This window comes from Schistocerca serialis, chromosome 1 (genome assembly GCF_023864345.2).
Source record: "Schistocerca serialis cubense isolate TAMUIC-IGC-003099 chromosome 1, iqSchSeri2.2, whole genome shotgun sequence".
NCBI classification, from domain to species: domain Eukaryota; kingdom Metazoa; phylum Arthropoda; class Insecta; order Orthoptera; family Acrididae; genus Schistocerca; species Schistocerca serialis.
In genome coordinates, this window is record NC_064638.1 from 535,181,717 (window position 1) to 535,204,086 (window position 22,370).

The 22,370-nt window shown below is 42.2% G+C and overlaps 1 protein-coding gene across 1 annotated transcript in view; it reads right to left on the minus strand.

The window, feature by feature from the left end:
* Window positions 1–22,370, minus strand: part of LOC126411812 (acid sphingomyelinase-like phosphodiesterase 3a) — a 1,193,501-nt gene that overhangs the window by 28,004 nt on the left and 1,143,127 nt on the right. The window contains exons 6-7 of the mRNA XM_050081397.1: window positions 6,305–6,510; window positions 1,726–1,880 (exon numbers count right to left, since the gene is read on the minus strand). Coding sequence (XP_049937354.1) covers window positions 1,726–1,880; window positions 6,305–6,510 — 361 coding nt within the window. The remainder of the gene's footprint in view (window positions 1–1,725; window positions 1,881–6,304; window positions 6,511–22,370) is intronic.

Genomic DNA, 22,370 nt, shown 5'->3' on the forward strand with positions numbered 1-22,370 from the left:
ACAGTGTGACGTACTAGACGTAATAACTGGGGGCTAGCTTTGATCCTCTACGGTGCACCCGTTTCAGTGACCTATGATGGCGGAATTTCCGTCATCACAATTCAGGCATGAATAAGGGTAACATCGTGTAGGTTCCGGTCGGTAGATTACATGCCCGGTAGCTAACTTCAACAGTAGTGATCAGGACACTGAATAATGACATTAAGAAGCACTTCTGCTTCTCTTTTTATTGTATGCTGCTGTAGGTTGCGTTAGTCTCTGAGATTTACCCGACTTCAGGCATGCAGGCGTATCTAAACTAACTTTTAAAGAGAGTAAACTGTAGCCACATAGAGAATGGCAGAACTATTTAAGTAATATTGAATGCAATCACTCTTAAGTAGATGTAATTTACGAACCAACAATTTGCGTTGCACAGAGGTTGCTAAACTTAGAATACCATTCACGTATTTGCTCTCTTAATATTAGAAAACTTAATAACAAAAAATTGGCAGTTTGTTTTTCTGGTGTCCTCTACAAGCTATTTCTTTGATTAGATCATGATATTCTCTTAGTAATGCTTAATTTCCTGGAATTAATGATAGTATTGAAGACTTTGGTTTGAACCATAATCAACGAAAAGAATGTAGAATGCGGTTCTGGATAATTCGAACGAAGTAGTAAAGGGATGAAATATGACTCAATGAAACATTTTGTATACCACAGTGTTCCAGGCTAGCTTCTAACCCTTAAAAATGTAAGAAGCGTGTTGGTTGTTAGCGTAGTTTTTCAGATAACCATTACATTTTTTCTACATTCTGCATTTTGTACATTCAAAGTACATTCACTTCTTAACAAATATTATATTATTACCTATAACGTATGACCATGCCCTATGAAGGAGGCAGAACCTTTAAGATTGTGTAATATACACGTTGCGACAATTTCAAGCAGAAGGAGCACGTTATGTAACTTCTGTGAATGAGAAATTCATCATCTTTCGCTCTTCACACAGTTGCAAGTTCTGCAATGTAACAAATATTGCATATTTGCGCTCATACGTTTTTTATCGTTTAGTGTTTTCAATGCTTCCTCACTTAGGGTGAGAACATTCAGTTTACAAAAGAGTATTGCGATAATATGTAGTCTTCACCTTGCGTGTGCCTCTTCAGGAAAATAGGCTTTTTACCAGACTGTCTGAATACGCCCATTAATTACAATTGTCATAATTAATCTATCAAACTTCGAAAACATTTAACATTTCTGGGACTACGACAGCAGAGAGAAATTCCCTCACCACCAGCACACAGTAAAGCGGTATGACGCTCAGAATGTTGCTAATCTCGTGGCCACGAAATTACTGATCATTTCCGCGGTATCATATAATATCGATGAGACAGCATAAGAATTCCATGTAAGGGGAATCGTTTCTTTAGGATAACTTCTTGAGTTTTACAGACTCATTCTGAATTGAAATCTAGTAATATGTTTTACATGCATGACAGAGACGTTAACGTCTATCTTTTAAGTATTTCACACTACCAACTTCATCAGTGACAATGATATCTTAATTTTTATCAAATTTAACCTGTTCTAGCATTTAATAATCTATAAACTGCTAAATGTACAATTATACACAAACATGCCATGAATGTACATTCTGCAATCCGACTCATTCTACACCGTTTGAATAGAATTATTGAAAATGACATGGAAGACAATAAAAGTAATGTAACAAATACTCACCGTCTCTCCATTCTTTTTTGACTTTTCCAGTGTTGTTTCTAACCACTTCCACTGCCCCTTAGGGTCCTCCTCAGTTTGCGCACCCATGTACAGGTTGGTGTTCAGTAGCACCAACCGCAACTTCTCCTTCTTCATTTCGATAGAGTAGTACCCTCCTTCAAACAAAGGTGAATAATTAATAGAAATTACTAAAGGATGCAAAATATGAGCTAAAATATTTTATTTGCATTTTATTTATTACAAATTCATGGACTAAAATTTATTTTCTAGGAAATTTATTCCAAAACTAACAACTGGATGTGGCAAATTTCATCACATGCGTAACCTATCTACTGAGTATTGCATCTTTGAACAATGAGCACTCTGATGTTTCTTGATATACAAATGCGTCATGACAGCTGAGAATCGTAGTATTTATTAAGGACAGAGTAAGTATTAGTGACAGCTAGTCATGTTGATAAACGCCATGGAGATTATTCAGAACAGGAAACTAATGTTTCGTTCTGCGTACTTCGTTGGAAATATAGTCCCTTACTACCGAAAAAATGGGAACATACGATGTGTGAACATGTCAGCAAGCCTTTGCGGAAGTACCTACCATTCGTCTGAATACATCCCGATTTTCGACTCACATGTACAGGGGTAATGAAGCGGATCATAATATCTCGTGATTCACGACCAGTATCCTTGTTCGGTGCACCAATTTGGTAAACTGGAACTTTGTGGGCACTCGTGAAGTAGTGGCTTTTCTGGTTTTGCTGCTATCCCATTAGTTCCCTTCAACACTGAACAAGCACGTAGCCTGCTACACTATAATCCGTTCAGCCTTTGCATGACTGTTTGTAATAGGAACTGAATTCTCTGACTCTAGTTGTGCCAAATACTGCTGTGTAAAATTGATGGAGAATCTTTATAATGATTTCAAACATTACACGTTATTACTTTATCAGCGTTGAGATTTGGTTGACAAGAATCCCCATTCCTGTAGCCTGCGGCTATCCTCTTCACAACACAGGTGCTGCTTCGCACATATTCAGCTAGGCCTGTCCCTGAAATTCTTCCTGCCATTATCCTTTCAGCTACATGGTTCAGCAACGAATCACATCTCAATATGTGACAAACCATTGTATCTCTTAGAACAGAATGTCTTTGTTAACTTTTTTATCGTTTAATCATTGCCAGGCCTTTTTATTTCTTATCTGATCACTTCATGTGATCTTTAACGGTCTCTTCTAAAACCACATTCTAAAGCCACAATGCTGTTCATTTACGCTCACGAGCCAAGACAATGAGATCACTTGATTAAAAGCTTGTTGGTCCATCTGTGAAACGCAATACAGCAGCCATTCTATGTGGCATTTATCCAACAAAGCCATGGTATGTTTCACGAGGTACTGGTTTCCAACGGTTCCTGTAAATTACGGACATCTGGTAGCCTCTCAGATGTGATCCTTCGGGCTCAGGTCAGGGGGATTTGGTCGACAAGGTTGCGTAGGTTCAATTTCATGCTCCTCAAACGACTGTGGCACGATTCTGTACTTGTGACCTCGCCTTCCTGGAAGAAGTTTCTCGAACGAATGTAGGTGGGCCGCATAATAGTCCACGTTGTCAACAGCTGTCATGGCGCTTTTGATTACTACTTCAGGGCCCATGGAAGCCTAGATGAATGTCCCGCATTGCATAATCCTCCCATCTCCAGACTGCACCCGTGGCTCTGCGCATGTTTCGAAAAGCAGTTCGTCTACATGACAACGTATCCGAGTACAACCGCTGACTGGTAACATTAAGCCTCATTGTTCCGACCAGATGATACTTTTCCACTGATCCACGGACCAATCTCGATAACTTAACGGCCACTGCAGTCCGGCGTAGAAAAGGAGGTCGACTTACCTATTTGTTTTCTGTATAGTCCGTAGAATAATTCTTCATTCGCCTTTGCTCTGCTTATACAGGGTGATAACGAATAAAAGCTACAAACTGTAGGGGCTGATTTCTGACTTTAAGTGGAGGAAAAAGGGTGTTATGAACATGTTTCCGGAAATGCATCGTTGCCACGTTAGAGGGCACTGATGAATGACAATTCGTCTGATCAAATACCGTCTGTTCCCTGGATGTTGCGTCCGCAGCTCGTGGTCGTGCGGTAGCGTTCTCGCTTCCCGCGCCCGGGTTCCCGGGTTTGATTCCCGGCGGGGTCAGGGATTTTCTCTGCCTCGTGATGACTGGGTGTTGTGTGATGTCCTTAGGTTAGTTAGGTTTAAGTGGTTCTAAGTTCTAGGGGACTGATGACCATAGATGTTAAGTCCCATAGTGCTCTGAGCCATTTGAACCTTGGATGTTGCAGGCTGTGAGATTGACGCAGCGTGCTGTAAGCAGCAGAATAGTCCAGTATTCATGTCGGGAACGAGCCGAGATACTGTTTGTGTACGGCCAAGCAGATGGATATGGTCGACAGGCAGCGCGGCTGTGCCAAAACAAGTGCCCTCACAGACACTTGCCACATCACACCACATTTCAAGCACTTTTTGGGTCTCTGTGTGATCAGCGATCCTTTCAAACACAAGAATATAGAGGGAAGCGGCGGACTGTGTGCACACCAGATTTGAAGGACCGGGTCTTACAGGATATTGCGGTGAACTGTAGTAGAAGCTCCAAGCAAGTGGCCCGCCAACATCGCATAAGACAAAAGTACGATCACTTCTATCCTGCATGGCAACCACTACTATCCCTCTCACCTACAATCTCATGGAGGCCACTTTCAACGTCTGCAGTGACGTGAATGTGAAGCAGCTTAGTAGTGATTTTCTGGAAATTTTTTTGTCATTGCACGCACACGGTCCATTTCCGGACACATGTTAAAAGTCCGTTTTTCCTGCATTGCAAGCGAGGAATCGGTCGCAGTAGTTTGTCGCTTTTATTAACCAGTAGCCCGCAACACCGCCAAGCGGGAATGAATGTCACGAGTACCAATGGTTATAATGGTTTGGCTCATGAGTGTGTTTTCCCTGTTCCACAAGTTTTACGTCCCTAACAGGTGTGGAAATTTTCCATCAATTTCGTATCAAACTCATCATATAACATCTAATTCCAAATTGCTTTAATCTAATCCAGTATAGCATGTATCCACACATCACGTCCAAATAGAGTCACGGCTTTCGTCTGTAATCCAATTCGACACAGGCGTGGCCTGTTCGAACCCTGACCCTAAATTGACATATGTCGTTAGTATTCAACCGGCTATAACGATGGAGGTGGTGGTGTATAATTTCTGCTAATTGGTTTGTGCTCTAGCGTCTGCTGGTAAATAATCAGCCCTTCTGCAGTGCCTCACGAAGTGAACTGGCATTTGACAGTATTGATAGGAATCCGTCAACGGAATTTGTACCGTTTCGGCTCCCGGTAAGGGCTAGGAGAACTGAAAAGCCTGAGAATTGCAGATAGATCTCACATTCATCTGTGCCAACAAAAAGACTATGCCGCGCGGGATTAGCCGAGCGGTCTGAGGTGCTGCAGTCATGGACTGTGCGGCTGGTCCCGGCGGAGGTTCGAGCCTCCCTCGGGCATGGGTGCGTGTCTTTGTCCTTAGGATAATTTAGGTTAAGTAGTGTGTAAGCTTAGGGACTGCTGACCGTAGTAGTTAAGTCCCATAAGATTTCACACACATTTGAACATTTTTGAAGAAGTTAATTAGTGTGTAAGTTTAGGGGCTGCTGACCTTAGTAGTTAAGTCCCATAAGATTTCACACACATTTGAACATTTTTTAAGAAGACTATAATGCACCTGACACTTATAATGGATCGTAGGAGAGTGACAGTAAACTATACCAATACTTTATCCCACTACAACCATAGAAGATTCTTGTTCCCAATGCTCAAGTCAGAGTATCGCCCGAGAGATTTTTTAGTAGTTTCTTTTTAAAAAACAGAATAAAATTTATCTTTCAAACACTATCCTGGAAAAGAACCATATCTATAAACGGAAAAGCGAGAAGCGAAACCAAAAGCAAGCCTTCGATGGATACAGTAGTAACATATAATGTGATATTCACGACCATCAGTAGATACTATTTAAAGTTTGAAAACATCAATTAAAGCAGAAAAAGATACAGTTTGGTCCTAAAACGGAAAAGAAAAAAGAAAAAGTCCCAGCTCAGAAAAGAATGCAAAAGGCGTACATGACGTAACGATAAAAGAACTCACAGCAGCTTTGAAAACCACAAATAATATGCAAAAGCGACAGGTATGAATAGAATTAACACAGACTTAATTAATTATGGTGGACTGTCACCACATTTTAAATTGTTACATCTGATTTAACATGTGTTAGAAGCACGATTTTTTGTCAGTCTGTACTTTGTTCGGCGTTGTTACGCGTGGAAAATATTTCTGTGCTTGTTGACAAGAAATTATCTCAACCTGCCGCACTTCGTGTGACCGCGGTAGATAATAAACTAATTACGGGAGACTTCGTTCCTACCAGTCATATATCACCCATTTGTATCTTTACCTCGCTCAGGTGTATCAAATAGCATAAAATAGAAGTAGGCCATCAAATGGCGTCGGTGGGGGGAGTATTGCGTACCTGCAGCGAAAGTGTTCCCGGCCTCCGGCGGCAGCCAGGTTCTCCACAGCTCGAAGAGGTCCGAGTAGCGCTGCGGCCCGTCGTCATGGCCCAGCACAGGGAACACGAACTGGCTGCTGAAGAAGGTCTTCATCAGGGCCGTGATGTTGGACAGGGCCGCCCACTGCAGCTCAGGGGACGCCGCCACGTCGCGGGACGACACATCGCTGCAACACGCACCGCACCGTCCCGCGTCAAGAACCGCGACAAGTAGCCGTAAATCAAATGTCAACGGCGTCACGTGTTTTGACCTACGAACTGGCCGCGTGTCACTTGGCGGGATGCTTCTTCTCATGTTCATTGCGAGTTTGTTTAATACAGTTTTCCATTTTATTATACACTGCTGTGAAAACCTTAAGGGTGAGATAGGTAAAATAACATACGAACTACTTGTGAGAAATGAATGAAAGTGTCGGAGAATGTGGCTAACACTCTCGCAGTCGTGCACAGGATGCTGGGCGTAACAGGGCATGATATCAGCGTGTCTATAGCTCCAAATGTGGCTGGGCGCGCAACACGAGACAGTTGGAGAAAAGGGTGGAGTCAGTGTGTGTCAATCAGCTAACACTTGCTGTGCACTGTGATATTCTTCATTACAGTATCGCCCGGAGACAACATATGGCTGACTTCAAACGGGAAAGACGGACGAATTGTGACGTGTGTATCCCAGGCGATTGGTATTGTTCACAGCATTGTTTCTCCTGATTGGAGAGGGTTCCGAGCAACATTCTCTGCTGCCCGGAGGAGAGGAGATGGTTGCCCACAGTCAGCTACAGCAGCAAATGGCTGCTGCTTTGTGCAGCAAGCAAGAAGGAACCTACGTGAAACAGCAGATGCAATTGCAACAATTTTAAACAAGATTACAAGGCACGCAATGTCATGCTACGGTCTCTTTGCCTGAAGAAAAGTACGTGGCGTTCCGATGACACCCGAACATCAGTGACACCGTACGTGTTGGTGCTAAGTGCATAGGTACTGAAGCAACAAGGATTGTGCTCGCCTGCTCATCTCGTATGAGAGCAGATTTAGTCCGTGACTCTTAACATACATTCATGCGGCGAGAGATGGAAACAGGTAACGGAGCCACGATATTGTCGAATAACGTGTTAGTGGTCCACGTTTTCTGTCATTTATGATTAGAGTCTCTCGTTTTGTACAGTGTTGTACCTTCACAATACAATGACCTTCAAAGTGCAGAAGAGTCTGAAGGAGCGGACACTGTCAATAACGAATACAGCTCTGGGAAACTTTGTGCAATATGTAATCTGAAGGTGGAGAAGGGAAGAAAGGAAAGGAAAGGGAAGAGATCACTGTTGATAGCCGCATTGGAACATTACATAGGATCAGCGGCGACGAGTGAAAATATATACCAGACCGGGACTCGGACCCGGGAGCTCCAGTTTGCTAGGCAGGGACGTTAACCACTGCACCATTCGCGACACAGCGTTATCGCAAGTGCGCGGACTATCTCGGCACCCCTAAACGTCGATCTACATTCCCATCGACCGCCACCTACCCGCTGTCTCTGTCCATTTGTTCCACGTTCGCTCTACGAGATTCCTACAGGAGGTCGGACGTATCTGTGTATCCACCCAACAAGGCCAATCAGATTATATGATTGGGTGCTGTCTGTATTTTCAGACATGTCCGAAAGAACAGACACCATGCCTTCATATAACTACATTGTGCCAATATTAATAATTAGAGTTTGCGTAAGAATACGCAAATTTTCTTTTCTGAATAGCAGAGCTCACGCAAACTAATTATTAGAAGGCAGTGAGTCGCGCGTTGTGCTTAAAAAAATAATATATCCTACATACTTCGGGGCAGCCGATGTCCGTACGAGTGTTGTCGCGGTATTAGTTAATTAAAAGTCTAATGCTAGCCCACAATATTTAAAGACACCCCAACCAAAATCAAAAAATACGTCACTATAAAAATAAAAATATATAATTATCCCGTGATAAGTGCCCATCCACATCCATGTACAGTTGTACCCTGACATCCCGAGCGGTCGCCTTAACCACCTCGATTACCCAAGAGCGCCTCCAGAACCGAATGAAACTAGTATATGTCACGTAGTCAAAACCCTTATGCTTGCACAATTCGTGCACTACGAGAAACACATACCGTCATTTTTGCTCGTCGGGTATGGGTACATCATTGATGATTCCAACGTCTGTTTATACAGTGTCTGTATCTTCAGAGTACAGTGCCCTTCAGACATGCACACGTGCAAGCATGCGCAATTCGCGACCACATAGAACAGCGCAGCTGGAGGAACTCTTGGATCACATGATATTCGGCGAATGAATTGGCCTGCCAGTTGCCCCACTTAAATCCCATCGACCACGTGCGGGGAGCATTAGGGAGACGTTTTCCAGTACGTTCACATGCACCAGCGACCACCAAGCAGCTGTCAACCACACTGGTGGAAGAATGGAACGCCCTACCGTAAGAGCTCTGTACCAGCTTTGTGGCCGGAATGGGAACACGTTGCAGAGGATGCACAGCCGTTCGTACTGATCAGAAACCCTACTAAAATCCATGTCCCGCCTTCTGTAATGTCAAGAACATCGTGAAAAATCGTGTTTGAATAAATGTTCCCGTATACTCACGTTACTGTGTGTTCCTTTCACTTACCTACTACTGAACTGTATTGTACTACTTCAGTTCTTTCTGTAAGTGGTCCGCCGGCCGGAGTGGCCGTGCGTTTCTAGGCGCTGCAGTCTGGAACCACGCGACCGCTACGGTCGCAGGTTCGCATCCTGCCTCGGGCATGGATGTGTGTGGTGTCCTTAGGTTAGTTAGGTTTAATTAGTTCTAAGTTCTAGGCGACTGATGACCTCAGAAGTTAAGTCGCATAGTGCTCAGAGCCATTTGAGCCATTTTTGTAAGTGGTCCAGTTCCCATGGAGCTATGTTACTTTGCACGCACACAGCATGCGGAGTTAACTTCTTCTTCCAGTGTTGCACTCCCGTGTAAGATTACAGCTTGAGTTTCAGAGAAATGAAGAAACAAATGAGGCAAATATGATGACACCACTTTTCTTAGAAGAAAGGTAAAAAAAAGGCTAACTCATATATCTAGCAGTGATAGAATTGAGGAAAACCTTTGGCGCTGTTAACGTGATTATACCTTTTGAAATGTTGGAGGTAGCAGGGATAAATTATAGGGTGTGAAACGTTATCGCGACTTGTACGGATACCAGACTCCAGTTACAAGAGTTGAAGATGTAACACCATAGCTCTACTGCTCTACTGATTTATTTTGGCTTTTGTTTTATTTACTGTTATATCGTTTAGTTTCTGTAAACGTTGTTCGATTGAATCCATACCATAAGAGTGTTTTTTCTTTTCTCTGTTAAAAACTTTGATGTCTTTTAGAAAGTGGGAAGTGTGACCTATGTAATATATCCGATATGAGCAAATGATATGACCGTCTTCCTCACTTAATGTCTTTGGTTATCTTCGAAATGGAATAATTTTGTTTAAGTAATTTTTTGTGTAAATACCAATATGTGCAAATGTTCTCTTTTAATTAATATGTTTGTCTGTTGTTACGTAATTGGTTCAAAAATGGGTCTGAGCACTACGGGACTCAACTTCTGAGGTCATTAGTCCCCTAGAACTTAGAACTAGTTAAACCTAACTAATCTAAGGACATCACAAACATCCATGCTCGAGGCAGGATTCGAACCTGCGACCGTAGCGGTCTCGCGGTTCCAGACTGCAGCGCCTAGAACCGCACGGCCACTTCGGCCGGCTATGTAATTGGTGATCCTCACTTATGGTTCTTAGTTATTTAGTATGTAAAAGGTGTTGTGTTTCCCCTCGGGAACGGGAGAATGCAGCGCGCGCAAATTGAGGTTGGCGTAGGTAGAAAAGGTGGAATTGAGAGTCAGTCGGGGACGAGCTACTAAACTATCAACTGCTCAAGTAAAAGTTGGGTATTGTGCTGGTTCCGAGAGAGGCTTTTCCTGACGCTTTCCAGTGCCTTGGATGGATGGATAAATAGCTGGAACTATTCTGGAATTGGTATCTATCATCGCCACCAAGAAATGACAGAGTCCAGCAATTCTACCTGCAAATCCACCTACCACTATGCAATTGCCACCACACTGCGCAGTCACTGTAATGGGACACTATAGTAATGTACAGTGAAAGATCAGCTCATAGGATGTTATAGTGTATCCAAATATAAGGTAAGAATTGACTGAACTCTTGTACCTACCGTGATTTCTCCTCAGTCACATATCCACTTAGGATCCCTCCTTACCCAGTGTCCTTTATTGGTGGCATATTAAAATTAATATAGCATTAGAGTGTGCTAAAATTAATATTGTTTGTTGAAAGTATCTTACAAATGTCTCAAATTTGTGTTTAAATGCAGTAAAAGCTCAGAACTGCAACTGTTGAGAGTTACATGTTCATGCTTGCTAACTACTTGTTTCTCTAGTGTATTGAAAGTGTGTTTAGTTTTCTCTACTATATTGGTTAAGATTAAGGGCCCCCCTCCTTTGAAAGTAGTTCAAATGCATAAAGTTACTTAATCATAGAAAGTCTTAATTACTCTTGTTATTCAATTCAAATTCTATACAATATTGGGTTCCTCTTGTGTATTGAAAGTGCATATTAGTAATGTAATAGGATCCACGGTTTATCCTTTATGCTCAGGATAAATAACAATTTATAGAAAGACCACTATCTATGAAAACAGTAACTTCTTTTATTCAAAATTCAGTGAGAAATTGTTTGTTAGTGAAATACATTTAACTGTCATTGTAAATAGAAAAGTGTTTAGCTGAGAGAGAGACTTAACCTACGACAAGTTCATACCTTTGCAGTGAACTACATTTACAATTTTTTTTTGTCAGATAGGAAAATGTTTGAAAAGTAATATTGAACCTATGCCTATTTTATGATTCTACAGTGAATATTGATAGCAATATTATTGAGGCCATTAAGTTTGAACAAACCTTCAAGGCAAAAGTATATGTCATTTTCTGTTACCATTATGTAAATAGCCATGTTCTCTTGTAACTGTTAGCACTTTCTTTAACGTAAACATATACAGGTTTCAGAGTTCATTGCACTGTCGTGTGGCCAAGTATAGGTTGTGTTTGTCCTTTAAAGTTACTTATACTTATCTTCTTGAACAAGAATGTCAATCATTCTCTTCCCTAATTAGGCTGGTGATCGTTTTCTTTATTCTTTGAACAGTGTAGATAGGTAAAATATTGTTTGGTACTGTTTAAATATTTATGTAACTTTCGATAAGCCACCTCCGTTAGGTACTACACGGTCAGTGTAACGAAATTCCTCTCAGAAGGTAACACTGCTCTGCTTCTTTATACTATAATCGCTTGAATAAAAATAATTTCACTATAATAACTGCCGCCAGCTTTAAGGTTATAGCATAACAGTAGCGGACAGGAGTGTTATAAAGTGCGTGAAAGGATGTGAGGTAGGACTATAGCCGCTATCCGACGTTATTCAGTCTATGCATTCAGCAATCAGTGAAGAAAAACAAGAAAAATCTGGAAAGGGGAGAAAAATTTGAAATAGGGAAGTTTGCCGGTGACATGCAGTTCTGTCACGCACGGCAAAGGACTTGCAATGGCAAATGAACAGAATGGATAGTGTATCGAAAAGAGGCTATAAGATGATTATGTGCCAAGAAAAGTAACGCATAACGGAAGTTAGTTGGGTTAAATCTGGCGATGTTATTCGAATTATATTAGTAAATTACACACTAATAATAATAGACGAGTTTTATTATTCAGGCAGTGAACAACTGACGATGGTAGAAGCAAAATACAGGTTTGAAAAAACAAGGAAAGCGTTGCTGAAAAAGAGAAACTTGTTAACATCGAACCAAACAGTAAGTCTTAGGAAAGGTACTCTTAAGGTATTTGTTTTTTATTTAGCCTTGTACGAGAATATAATGTGAATGATAAGCAGCTCTGAGAAGGAGAGAATAGAAGCTTTTGGAAGGTGAAGCTGTAGAATTATATTTATTATTAGATAAGTAGATCGTGGAGGCTCTGTAACGGTGTGGGGTGTGTGCTGTTTGAGTGATAAGGGATCTCCGATTCATTTAGGTACGACTTTGCAGGTCACATGTACCTAAGCGTCCTGTCTGATCACCTGCATCAATTTATGTCCACTCACGGGGGACGTATCTCATAAATCCCTCCTTTGACTACTATGTGAATATATCTCTTCAGTCAGTTATGCGTACCAGATAAAACTGACGGAGGAAGTACAGAGGGTACACAGAAGCACAGAACGTTTCCTTATACGTTCATATTGTAAGGATGCAAGCTTCACTGAATTGCTCTGCCGGCGTCAGTGGCAGTAGCTGCAAGAGAGGCGTTCAGCATCGCGGGTGATTTACCTTGAAGTTGAGGGGGCGCACGTGTGAGAAGTATCAACCAATATATCGCTACCTCCTACGCATAACTCTCCAAAAGTTTATGAGGGTAAATTTAGGGAAATTCAAGCTCACACAAAGGCGTAACTAACGTTGTTCCTCCGAAACATTCCCGAACTGAACACCAAAGAGGAGAGAGGAGGGACGAACAGTGGTAAACGCATTACGCTTCGCAACATATCGTAAGGGTCCTTCCGGATTATAGATGTAGCAGATAAAGATCGCCGAGAAAATTATGAACTATGTACATACACAGCAGTTTTAATCGTCATACCTTAATGGTAGCCCATATCTTTTCTAACTGTCAGAAAAAGGACACATACAAATATATACATTCTTGATGCTCTGCCCCAGCTCTTAGTTACAGTACCTGTCTACTAGAGTTCCAAAAAGCTTGTCGAAGGTAATGTAAACAGATTTTAGAGTGAGTAATATACCCTTTTATCGGAAGAGTTCATGACTTATTATCCTTTGAAAAATAAAGTTTTTGTACTTACCTCAAAACTTTATTTCGTTAGTTACCTTTCCGATATTCTGGTTTGTTTAGTGGTATTTTAAATGAAAACCGTTAGTTAGTCTCTTTATTCTCAGTTCAGTACGTTTGAGATGCCTTATGGGTTACACTTGATTGAAGGTACTGGTTGGCAAGTTTCTATGTTGCGTAACCTAATATGTAAACAAGCCGGAAAACATAGTCAACGAATCTGGAAGAACAAACAAGACGTCATCGGATATTTCAGGGAAATATAGAAGTATCTTTGATCCACATATTCAGACTATGTTGGTGGTGGTGTACCTCGAATAAATAAAGGAAGGTACGGAAATACTTATCGTTTATTCTAAAAGTATGAAATCCTAATTTTATGCCTCCTGGCCACAAAGATAATACGTTTAGAACGTTAAGTTGTGTTTTGTCCTCCTTCGGCAATGGAATTATTATTTTTATTGGCTGTTGTGGTACTGACAGATTTCTTTTTCTATTTTTCTCGATACGTTACCTGATCCACTGACATTTTTTCCATATAATAAGTTTCTTTTTTATTTATGACTAAATAAACAGCAGAGGATTATTCTGTTTACATTCCATTGTAACAAATACGCAATAAATAATTATTTCCGATGGTAAAGATTAAAACATTGTGCTATAAGTATATTTTTTAATTTTGAAAAGACATTTGAAACTACTATTATTACTTCTGAATTTTTTTTGGATTATAGTTTTAAAGTAATTTTAGAGTAAATTATATACTGTATTAATCGTATATGACTTTTTTGCATGTACATAACGCAATGTGTATTAGCGTTGTGAGCCGGCCGAAGTGGCCGTGCGGTTAAAGGCGCTGCAGTCTGGAACCGCAAGGCCGCTACGGTCGCAGGTTCGAATCCTGCCTCGGGCATGGATGTGTGTGATGTCCTTAGGTTAGTTAGGTTTAACTAGTTCTAAGTTCTAGGGGACTAATGACCTCAGCAGTTGAGTCCCATAGTGCTCAGAGCCATTTGAACCATTAGCGTTGTGAGACTTGCGTCACTCATCGTCTTTGTCTAACTTTGTAACGCGTATTGCTGCGGTTGTGTTCTATAACTCCTGTTCCATGTTATCAGTTCTGTGGTTTTCTGTGTTGGTAATTGTTGGCTAGCCAAGTGTAGAGATGTAAGTACTTATCTAAAAAATGTGTGTATCTAAGTAAATGTGTAGTGTGTTGATGATGCAATAAATTATGTAAATAACGAAGACCAACAAAGCAGTGTAATATTTCATTTATACAAAACTAATACATTAATTGAATCACTCCTTATAAAATAGTAACCACCCAAAGAGGGTGGACTAAATGAAATGTCGAGAAGACTAAATAGAGGAGGCTAAAAGTCACTTTTCCTTTTCAATTAGCGCTTTTCGCTACACTGCAATTATTCAGCCAGCCCTTATATTTCGTCAAGTGTTCATTCCTTCAATAAAAGATTTTTCCGAATCACAGACAAAGGGAAGAACTAACAAGGGAACCTCCTGATCGCACCTCCCTCAGATTTATTTATAAGTTGGCACAGTGGATAGGCCTTGAAAAACTGAACACAGATCAATCGAGAAAACAAGAAGAAGTTGTGTGGAACTATGAAAAAATAAGCAAAATATACAAACTGAGTAGTCCATGCAGAAGATAGGCTACATCAAGGAGACTGAGAGGTTACGGGCGCCGTGGTCCCGTGGTCAGCGTGAGCATCTGCGGGATGAGAGGTCCTGGGTTCAAGTCTTCTCTCGAGTGAAAAGTTTAATCTTTTATTTTCAGTTTATGTGACAAACTCTCATGTTTTCATCACTTTTTTTGGAGTGATTATCACATCCACAAGAAAACCTAAATCGGGCAAGGTAGAAGAATCTTTTTACCCATTCGCCAAGTGTACAAGTTAGATGTGTCGACAACATATTCCTGTCATGTGGCGCACGTGCCGTCACCAGTGTCGTATAGAATATATTAGACGTGATTTCCTTTGGAGGAATCGGTTGACAAATGACAATGCGTCCAAATCTTTTCGGTTCGCAATGGAGAGGCAAGTCCTTTCGTCCACTAATCGCACGGTTTTGCGGTGCGGTCGCAAAACACAGACACTAAAGTTATTACAGTGAGCAGAGACGTCAATGAACGAACGGATTGATCACAACTTTGCGAAAGTAAAGTAAGTAAAATTTTCACTAGAGGGAAAACTTGAACCAAGGACCTCACGGTGCTCACCTGCTCATGCTAACCACGGGACCACTGTGTTCCTGCGCTGATACCGTCCTTGATGTTGCCTATCTTGCGCATGGACTACTCAGTTTGTATATTTTGTTTATTTTTTCATAGTACCACACAACTTCTTCCTGTTTTCTTGATTGGTCTGTGTTCAGTTTCTCAAGCCCTATCCACTGTGCCAACTTATAACTAAATCTGAGGGGGGTGCGATGGGGAGGTTCCCTTGTAAGAATTATCTGAGTTGAATAAAAGAGAAAATTCGTTGCTCTCGTGTTGTGTAAAGACCAAAAAACGGCCTCCACTTTTCAGTGGACAGAATCTCGTATTATAAAATTATGAAATTCGTAGTATGCGCATAGTAGGTGGGACGAAAGGAAAACGAGACAAAGTGAAATCGATAAAGATTCGGGGTTATGATCAATTATATAAGTGCCTCACGTGGCGAAACAGCATAGCCAGCGGTATTAGAAGACTTGACCATACGACTATTTGAAAAAAAAAGAAAAAAGAAAATGCATTGAGTATCCTATCACAGCCGGTTCAGAGTTAGAAATGTGAAATAAGTGAAGAATATTTTGGCAGCTGTGTGTCTTATGTACCATGTCACCTGTTTTGCACAAACACACCGAGCGAGGTGGCGCAGTGGTTAGCACACTGGACTCGCATTCGGGAGGACGACGGTTCAATCCCGTCTCCGGCCATCCTGATTTAGGTTTTCCGTGATTTCCCTAAATCGTTTCAGGCAAATGCCGGGATGGTTCCTTTGAAAGGGCACGGCCGCTTTCCTTCCCAATCCTTCCCTAACCCGAGCTTGCGCTCCGTCTCTAATGACCTCGTTGTCGACGGGACGTTAAACACTAACCACCACTGCACAAACACTAAACACATTTAAAGGAAGCCAAGTCCCAACACAATAACGCCGCGATATCCATTTACTTCGAACATAACATCAGACGGCAGGCCACACACGTAAAAATTGGTTTTTTGTGAGTTGGCCTCACTGTGAGTGCTGTGTCGAAACGACAAACTAAGACCTCGCTATTGAAAGATCAGCAACGTAGATTGCGGAAGCAGGTGGACAGTCTTTCGGACGAAATAAGCCGAACTACCATTTAGAGCAGAAGTAGGATGACAATATTTTCCGTTGAACGATTTTGTATAGCACCCTTGCACAGGTCAGAGTAACATTTATTAAAACGAATATGTAAGAAGGGAGCAGCACTATGTTTTGCCTCTACAGCTTTAACACGAGCAATATCCGCTGCGCATACGAGAATGCACCGCTGCTTGAAATGTGATTCTGTCGCCACAAAATGCAATTCAATGTGTTCACGGACCCATATGAAGGTTTAACATCTGCACTGTTCTTCCTGCGAGAGCAGAACAAACATAGGTCCTTTATTATTTCTTTCTCTAAGAGTTTCCTTGTCTCTTTGTTATTACTTTCATTCGTTTCCCCCCAACTAAACATAACTGATCTAATTATACAATAGTGAAATTGTTTCTTTTACCGCGTCAAAACACTGATCGGTCGTTCAGGAGGGAACAAAACTTTTAACATACCTTAATGACAAGGGGAAAATTTATTAACTTCGAGTAAGCGATCTAGCAGGACGCGTGTTCGAATGCAGAAAAAATGGTGTGTAGCCTACCGACTTCCGTGTGTGTAGCTCGGGGGACCCATGCGTATAAGCAGAAGGCAAATACGCACACGCATTGAGTCACCTGTGCGCGCAATCACACACATACACAAATACACACGGGCACAAGCACACACACACACACACACACACACACACACACACACACATACATACACACACACACACACACACACACTCACACACAAGTACGCACGCACGCACACACACACACACGCATGCGCACACACACTCACACACAAGTATGCTCACACACACACACACACACACACACACACACACACACACACACACACACACATTCACATTAAAATCCTACCAAATGTCTGGAGTTACTAGTACAAATCAGTTACTAATAAACTGATACATGAAGAAGGAAGGAGATAAGATTCGGGTTTGATCTCCCGTCGAGCATGAGGTTGTCGGAAACAAAGAAAAAGCTCGTCAGGAGCAAAGATGAGCCAGAAAAACATCCGTAACATCCTCCTAGAAAGCAGTTCATCTTCGCTTGGGAACAACGGAAATCATAATACGAGGTGGGATCGTGCTCCGGTCCAGTGCTTTATTAGTTGTGTCTCGTTGCGCGAGAAACATACTACACAAATCGATAAACATACATAAGGGTCAAAGAAAGGTTCGGTTCGAAGGTCGCACAGTCCAGAATCGGTATGCCAATCGGGCAAAGTCGCCGTGAGACTTGAGGTAATCATTCCACCGACTCACAAGGCTGAATACACCGTGACTCGCTGCTTGAGGAGCTCCGTAAATGCCTTCTGCCCAGGTATGGGCGACCGTTCATGGCCTTTTTCTTGGAACTGAATGAGCGAGAATCGCATGGGAAGAGATGAGGACTATGAGCTGAGTGCTCGAGTGTTTGCCACTTGAGTTCGTGTAAGTTCTGCGCTACGATCAACCGCTGTATTGTGTCGAATCGTAACCAGCACGGAACTTGGGTCACCATTTGGTGACGGTAGCTTTGGACGGGCATGCTGCCCCTTGCACATTCTTCTTTCTCCGATGGATGTTCACCGATGTTTTCTCCTTCGGCAACCAAGAAAAGAACAGCATGTTAGTCCTGTTCGGATGCATTTGATAATAACATCCCCATAGTCCATGTTTCTGCCTTTACCGTAAGCACGTCGGAAAGATACGAATGCCACACTAAATCATTGCCTACGTTTCGGTGCTTGTATACCCGTATCGGAGTCGCGATACGTTGCATATACACTCCAGCAACGCCCTCGAAAGGAAACCTTTTGATGGTCCATTCTATAAATTATATGGATGAGGCACACAAGGCATACAATTCTTCTATCTGACATATCGTCTCAGAATAGTGTTAAAATGAAGTTTCAGCTGCAAATCTCATTGATTGGAGTACAACTGTCTTCAGCGTTGAGTTCCGCTTCGATCTGAACACCGATGACCGGCGAAGACGTGTGTGGAGATGCCCTGGGCAGTGGTGAGATACCAACGTGAATGCCTCCTGCCATACGGCCCGATAACCACGAGTGCTGGTTTGGGGTGCATTTTCATTTGATAACCTGAACCTTCCGCTGTCATCCGCTGCATCCTCGCAGCACAGCGGTACGTCGTCGATACTCTACACCCCGTTTCGTTGCACTTCATGACGAGCCATCCTGACCTTACACTTCAGCAAGATGATGTCCTACCGCAAACGGCGAGATTCCCTACTATTGTGATGGTTCTTACCAATCCCTACCTCGGCCAGCGATGTAGTCGAATGTCTCCCCAACGTTGCATGAAAAACCCGCTGCGTAATATTTCCTCGTACACAGAATTTACATGGCGCTACTCCCCAGTGTTTGGACGATTATTAACACGGTCCAACCACCTGTTCGGGATTTTGAACATCTAGCACGCCAGCTGGACAGAATTTGGCACGATACCCCTCAGGAGGATGTCAAGCAACTTTGTCTATGAATACCAAGTCGAATAACTACTGGATAGGGGACGGATGTGGACAGACTAGCTCAATTGTGTGGCTCGTTCTCTTGAATAAATCACCAGTTTTTTTCTGAAACTGTAATTATTTGCTTGTCTGTGTATCTACATTACATCCACCGATTTCCGTCCCATTTGGGAAATTTCCCCGGGTTGAAACTTTTTTTGTTGTAGTTCTAGTTCCTATTACTGGCGTGTGACGACGGTTTTGGGGAGTTTCCTTTGTCTGAAACTGAAAATGCCATTCCCTCTGTCCCGTTGCCAACTCGCTTGCTGTTTGGCTGAATAGTTCTCGATTCCATGTCAGTCGATGCTCGAACAGTCCGCTTTAGCTAGAGAATGAAACGTATATAGCCTCGGAAAAAAAGTTCGGGTAGCTTTTCCTCTCCTTGCTACATAAATGTATCTGCATTGCAACAACAATAAGAAACCGACAGCGCTGAAGCTATATATCCTCTCGTTTCGTCTTCTCGGAATCTACACTATGTGGTCAAAAGTATCCGGACACCCTCTAAAACACGTTTTTCATATTAGGTGCATTTTGCAGCCACCTACTGTCAGGTACTCCGTATCAGTGACCTCAGTAATCATTAGACATCGTGAGAGAGCGGTATAGGACGCTCCGTGGAACTCAGGGATTTCGAACGTGGTCGAGTGATTGGGTGTCACTTGTACCATAAGTCTGTATGCGAGATTTCCACACTCCTAAAAATTCCTAGGTCCACTGTTTCCAATGTGATAGTTAAGTGGAAACGTGGAGGGACACTTACAGATCAAAATCATACAGATCGACCTCGTCTGTTGACTGACAGAGACTGCCGACAGTTGAAGACTGTCGTAATGTGTAATAGGCAGACATCTATACAGACCATAACACAGGAATTCCAAACTGGATCAGGATCCACTGCAAGTACTATGACAGTTAGGCGGAAGGTGAGAAAACTTCAATTTCATGATCGAGAGGCTGCTCATAAGCCACACATCACGCTGGTAAATGCCAAACTACGCCTCGCTTGGTGTAAGGAGGGTAAACATTGGGCTACTGAACAGTCTAAAAACGTTGTGTGGAGTGACGAATCACGGTACACAATGTGGCGATCCGATGGCAGGGTGTGGGAACGGCGAATGCCCGGCGAACTTCATCTGCCAGCGTTTGTGGTGCCAACAGTAAAATTCGGTAGTGGCGGTGTTATGGTGTGGTCGTGTTTTTCATGGAGAGAGCTTGCTCCCCTTGTTGTTTTGCGTGGCACTATCACAGCACAGGCCTACATTGATAATTTAAGTACCTTCTTGCTTCCCACTGCTGAAGACCAATTCGGGGATGGCTATCGCACCTTTCAACAAAATCGAGCACCTATTCACAATAACGGCAGGTGGCGGAGTGGTTATACGAAAAAAACCTCCCTGTAATGAACTGGCCTGCATGGAGTCCTGACCTGAATGCTATAGAACACGTTTGGGATGTTTCGGTATGCGGACTTCGTACCAGGCGTCTCCGACCGATATCGATACCTGTCCTCAGTGCAGCAGTTCGTGAAAGCTTTCATCAAGGCCAAGGGTGGGACAACATCATACTGAATTCAAGCATTAGCGATGGAGGGCTCCATGAACTTGTAAGTCATTTTCAGCCAGGTGTTCGTATACTTTTGATCACATAGTGTAATTGCTGGATAAATAAATTTTTGAAACCATAAGCACAGACACACTACCATATTCTGCGCTTAATAAGAACGTTTGCCGAAGGGCGTGCTTTGAGTAGCGTCTCCGGCATCTGAATCCAGTAACCTGGGTCGTCTGAATGGACATAAAATTGTATCTTCAAGTTTGTACACTGTCACGTCTTGGTCCATTGTAAAGCAGTCTAAGTGAATACGCTCCACAACTATCGTGCAGTTTCCATTTACGCTGTCAATTTTGAAAGAAATATTGACAAATGGTGATACAAACATACAAGATAAATTCACCTGGTAAAGAAATAAAGTTGTATTAAGACGTCTTCTTCTTATGAGATCTGTGCCTCGTACGCAACAGGCGTTCGAGCACATAAAAAAACCAGTTCATCTACTACTACTGTATGGAAAGACAGATTCCAGTAACATTAATGTTGATTTGTGTGTTTCTCTACGCTTAACGCTTCAATGTTATATTTGTCTCCATCTTCCGCATCTCACAAGACTTTCCTGGAGACCTCCATCGTTATACAGACAGCGTTACAGATGACATCCGAACTATTAACATAATGCTAGGCACCAGTTTACAGTGCAAAATTTTTTACTTATTATGAGAGCCTTGATATTTTGAATGTATCCTTCTGGCACTCGAAACGATAATATTAAGGCAGCACGTAACTGTAGTGAAACTGACGTGAAGTATACTATTAGGTTGGTGCATAAGGATGTAGTGTTTTTGTGTTGGCATTCCAGTTGCTATGGATTTATTTATCAATTGTCATTTTTATTTGTAGTGCACCGCTACTATCTGAGCGTAATACTGTTATTTAGTTATTCGGAGACAGAGGGTGGAGTTGTGGACGCTAGAAAATGGAGTGCCAAGTGGAAATATCAGAACATTTTCCTGGAGACCTCCATCGTTATACAGACAGCGTTACACATGACATCTGAACTATTAACATAATGCTAGGCACCAGTTTACAGTGCAAAATTTTTTACTTATTACGAGAGCTTTGATATTTTGAATGTATGCTTCTGGCAATCGAAACGATAATATTAAGGCAGCACGTATCTGTAGTGAAACCGACATGAAGTATACTATTAGGTTGGTGCGTAAGGACGTAGTGTTTTTGTGTTGGCATTCCAGTAGCTATGGGTTTATTTATCAATTGTCATTTTTATTTGTAGTTCACCGCTACTATCTGAGCGTACATGTGGTTATTTAGTTATTTGGAGACAGTGGGTGGAGTTTCGGACTCTAGAAAATGGAGTGCCAAGTGGAAATATCAGAACATTTCCGACTTATTCTTTTGTTTACAGTTCAGTAGAGGGATGACAGCAGCGGGGACAGCCAGAAACATCTTTGCCGTGTGTGAGGATAATGCCATTGGACAGAGAACACCATAAAAATGGTTTCCTCGTTTCTGGAGGATCGTTTTGGCATTATTGACTCTACACATTCAGAAGGACCTTCGAGGTTCGACGGAGATATTTTAAAGCCATTAATGCACAACGATCCATGACAGGGTACTCGGGGACTGGCAACTCTGAACATTCCACCATAGTG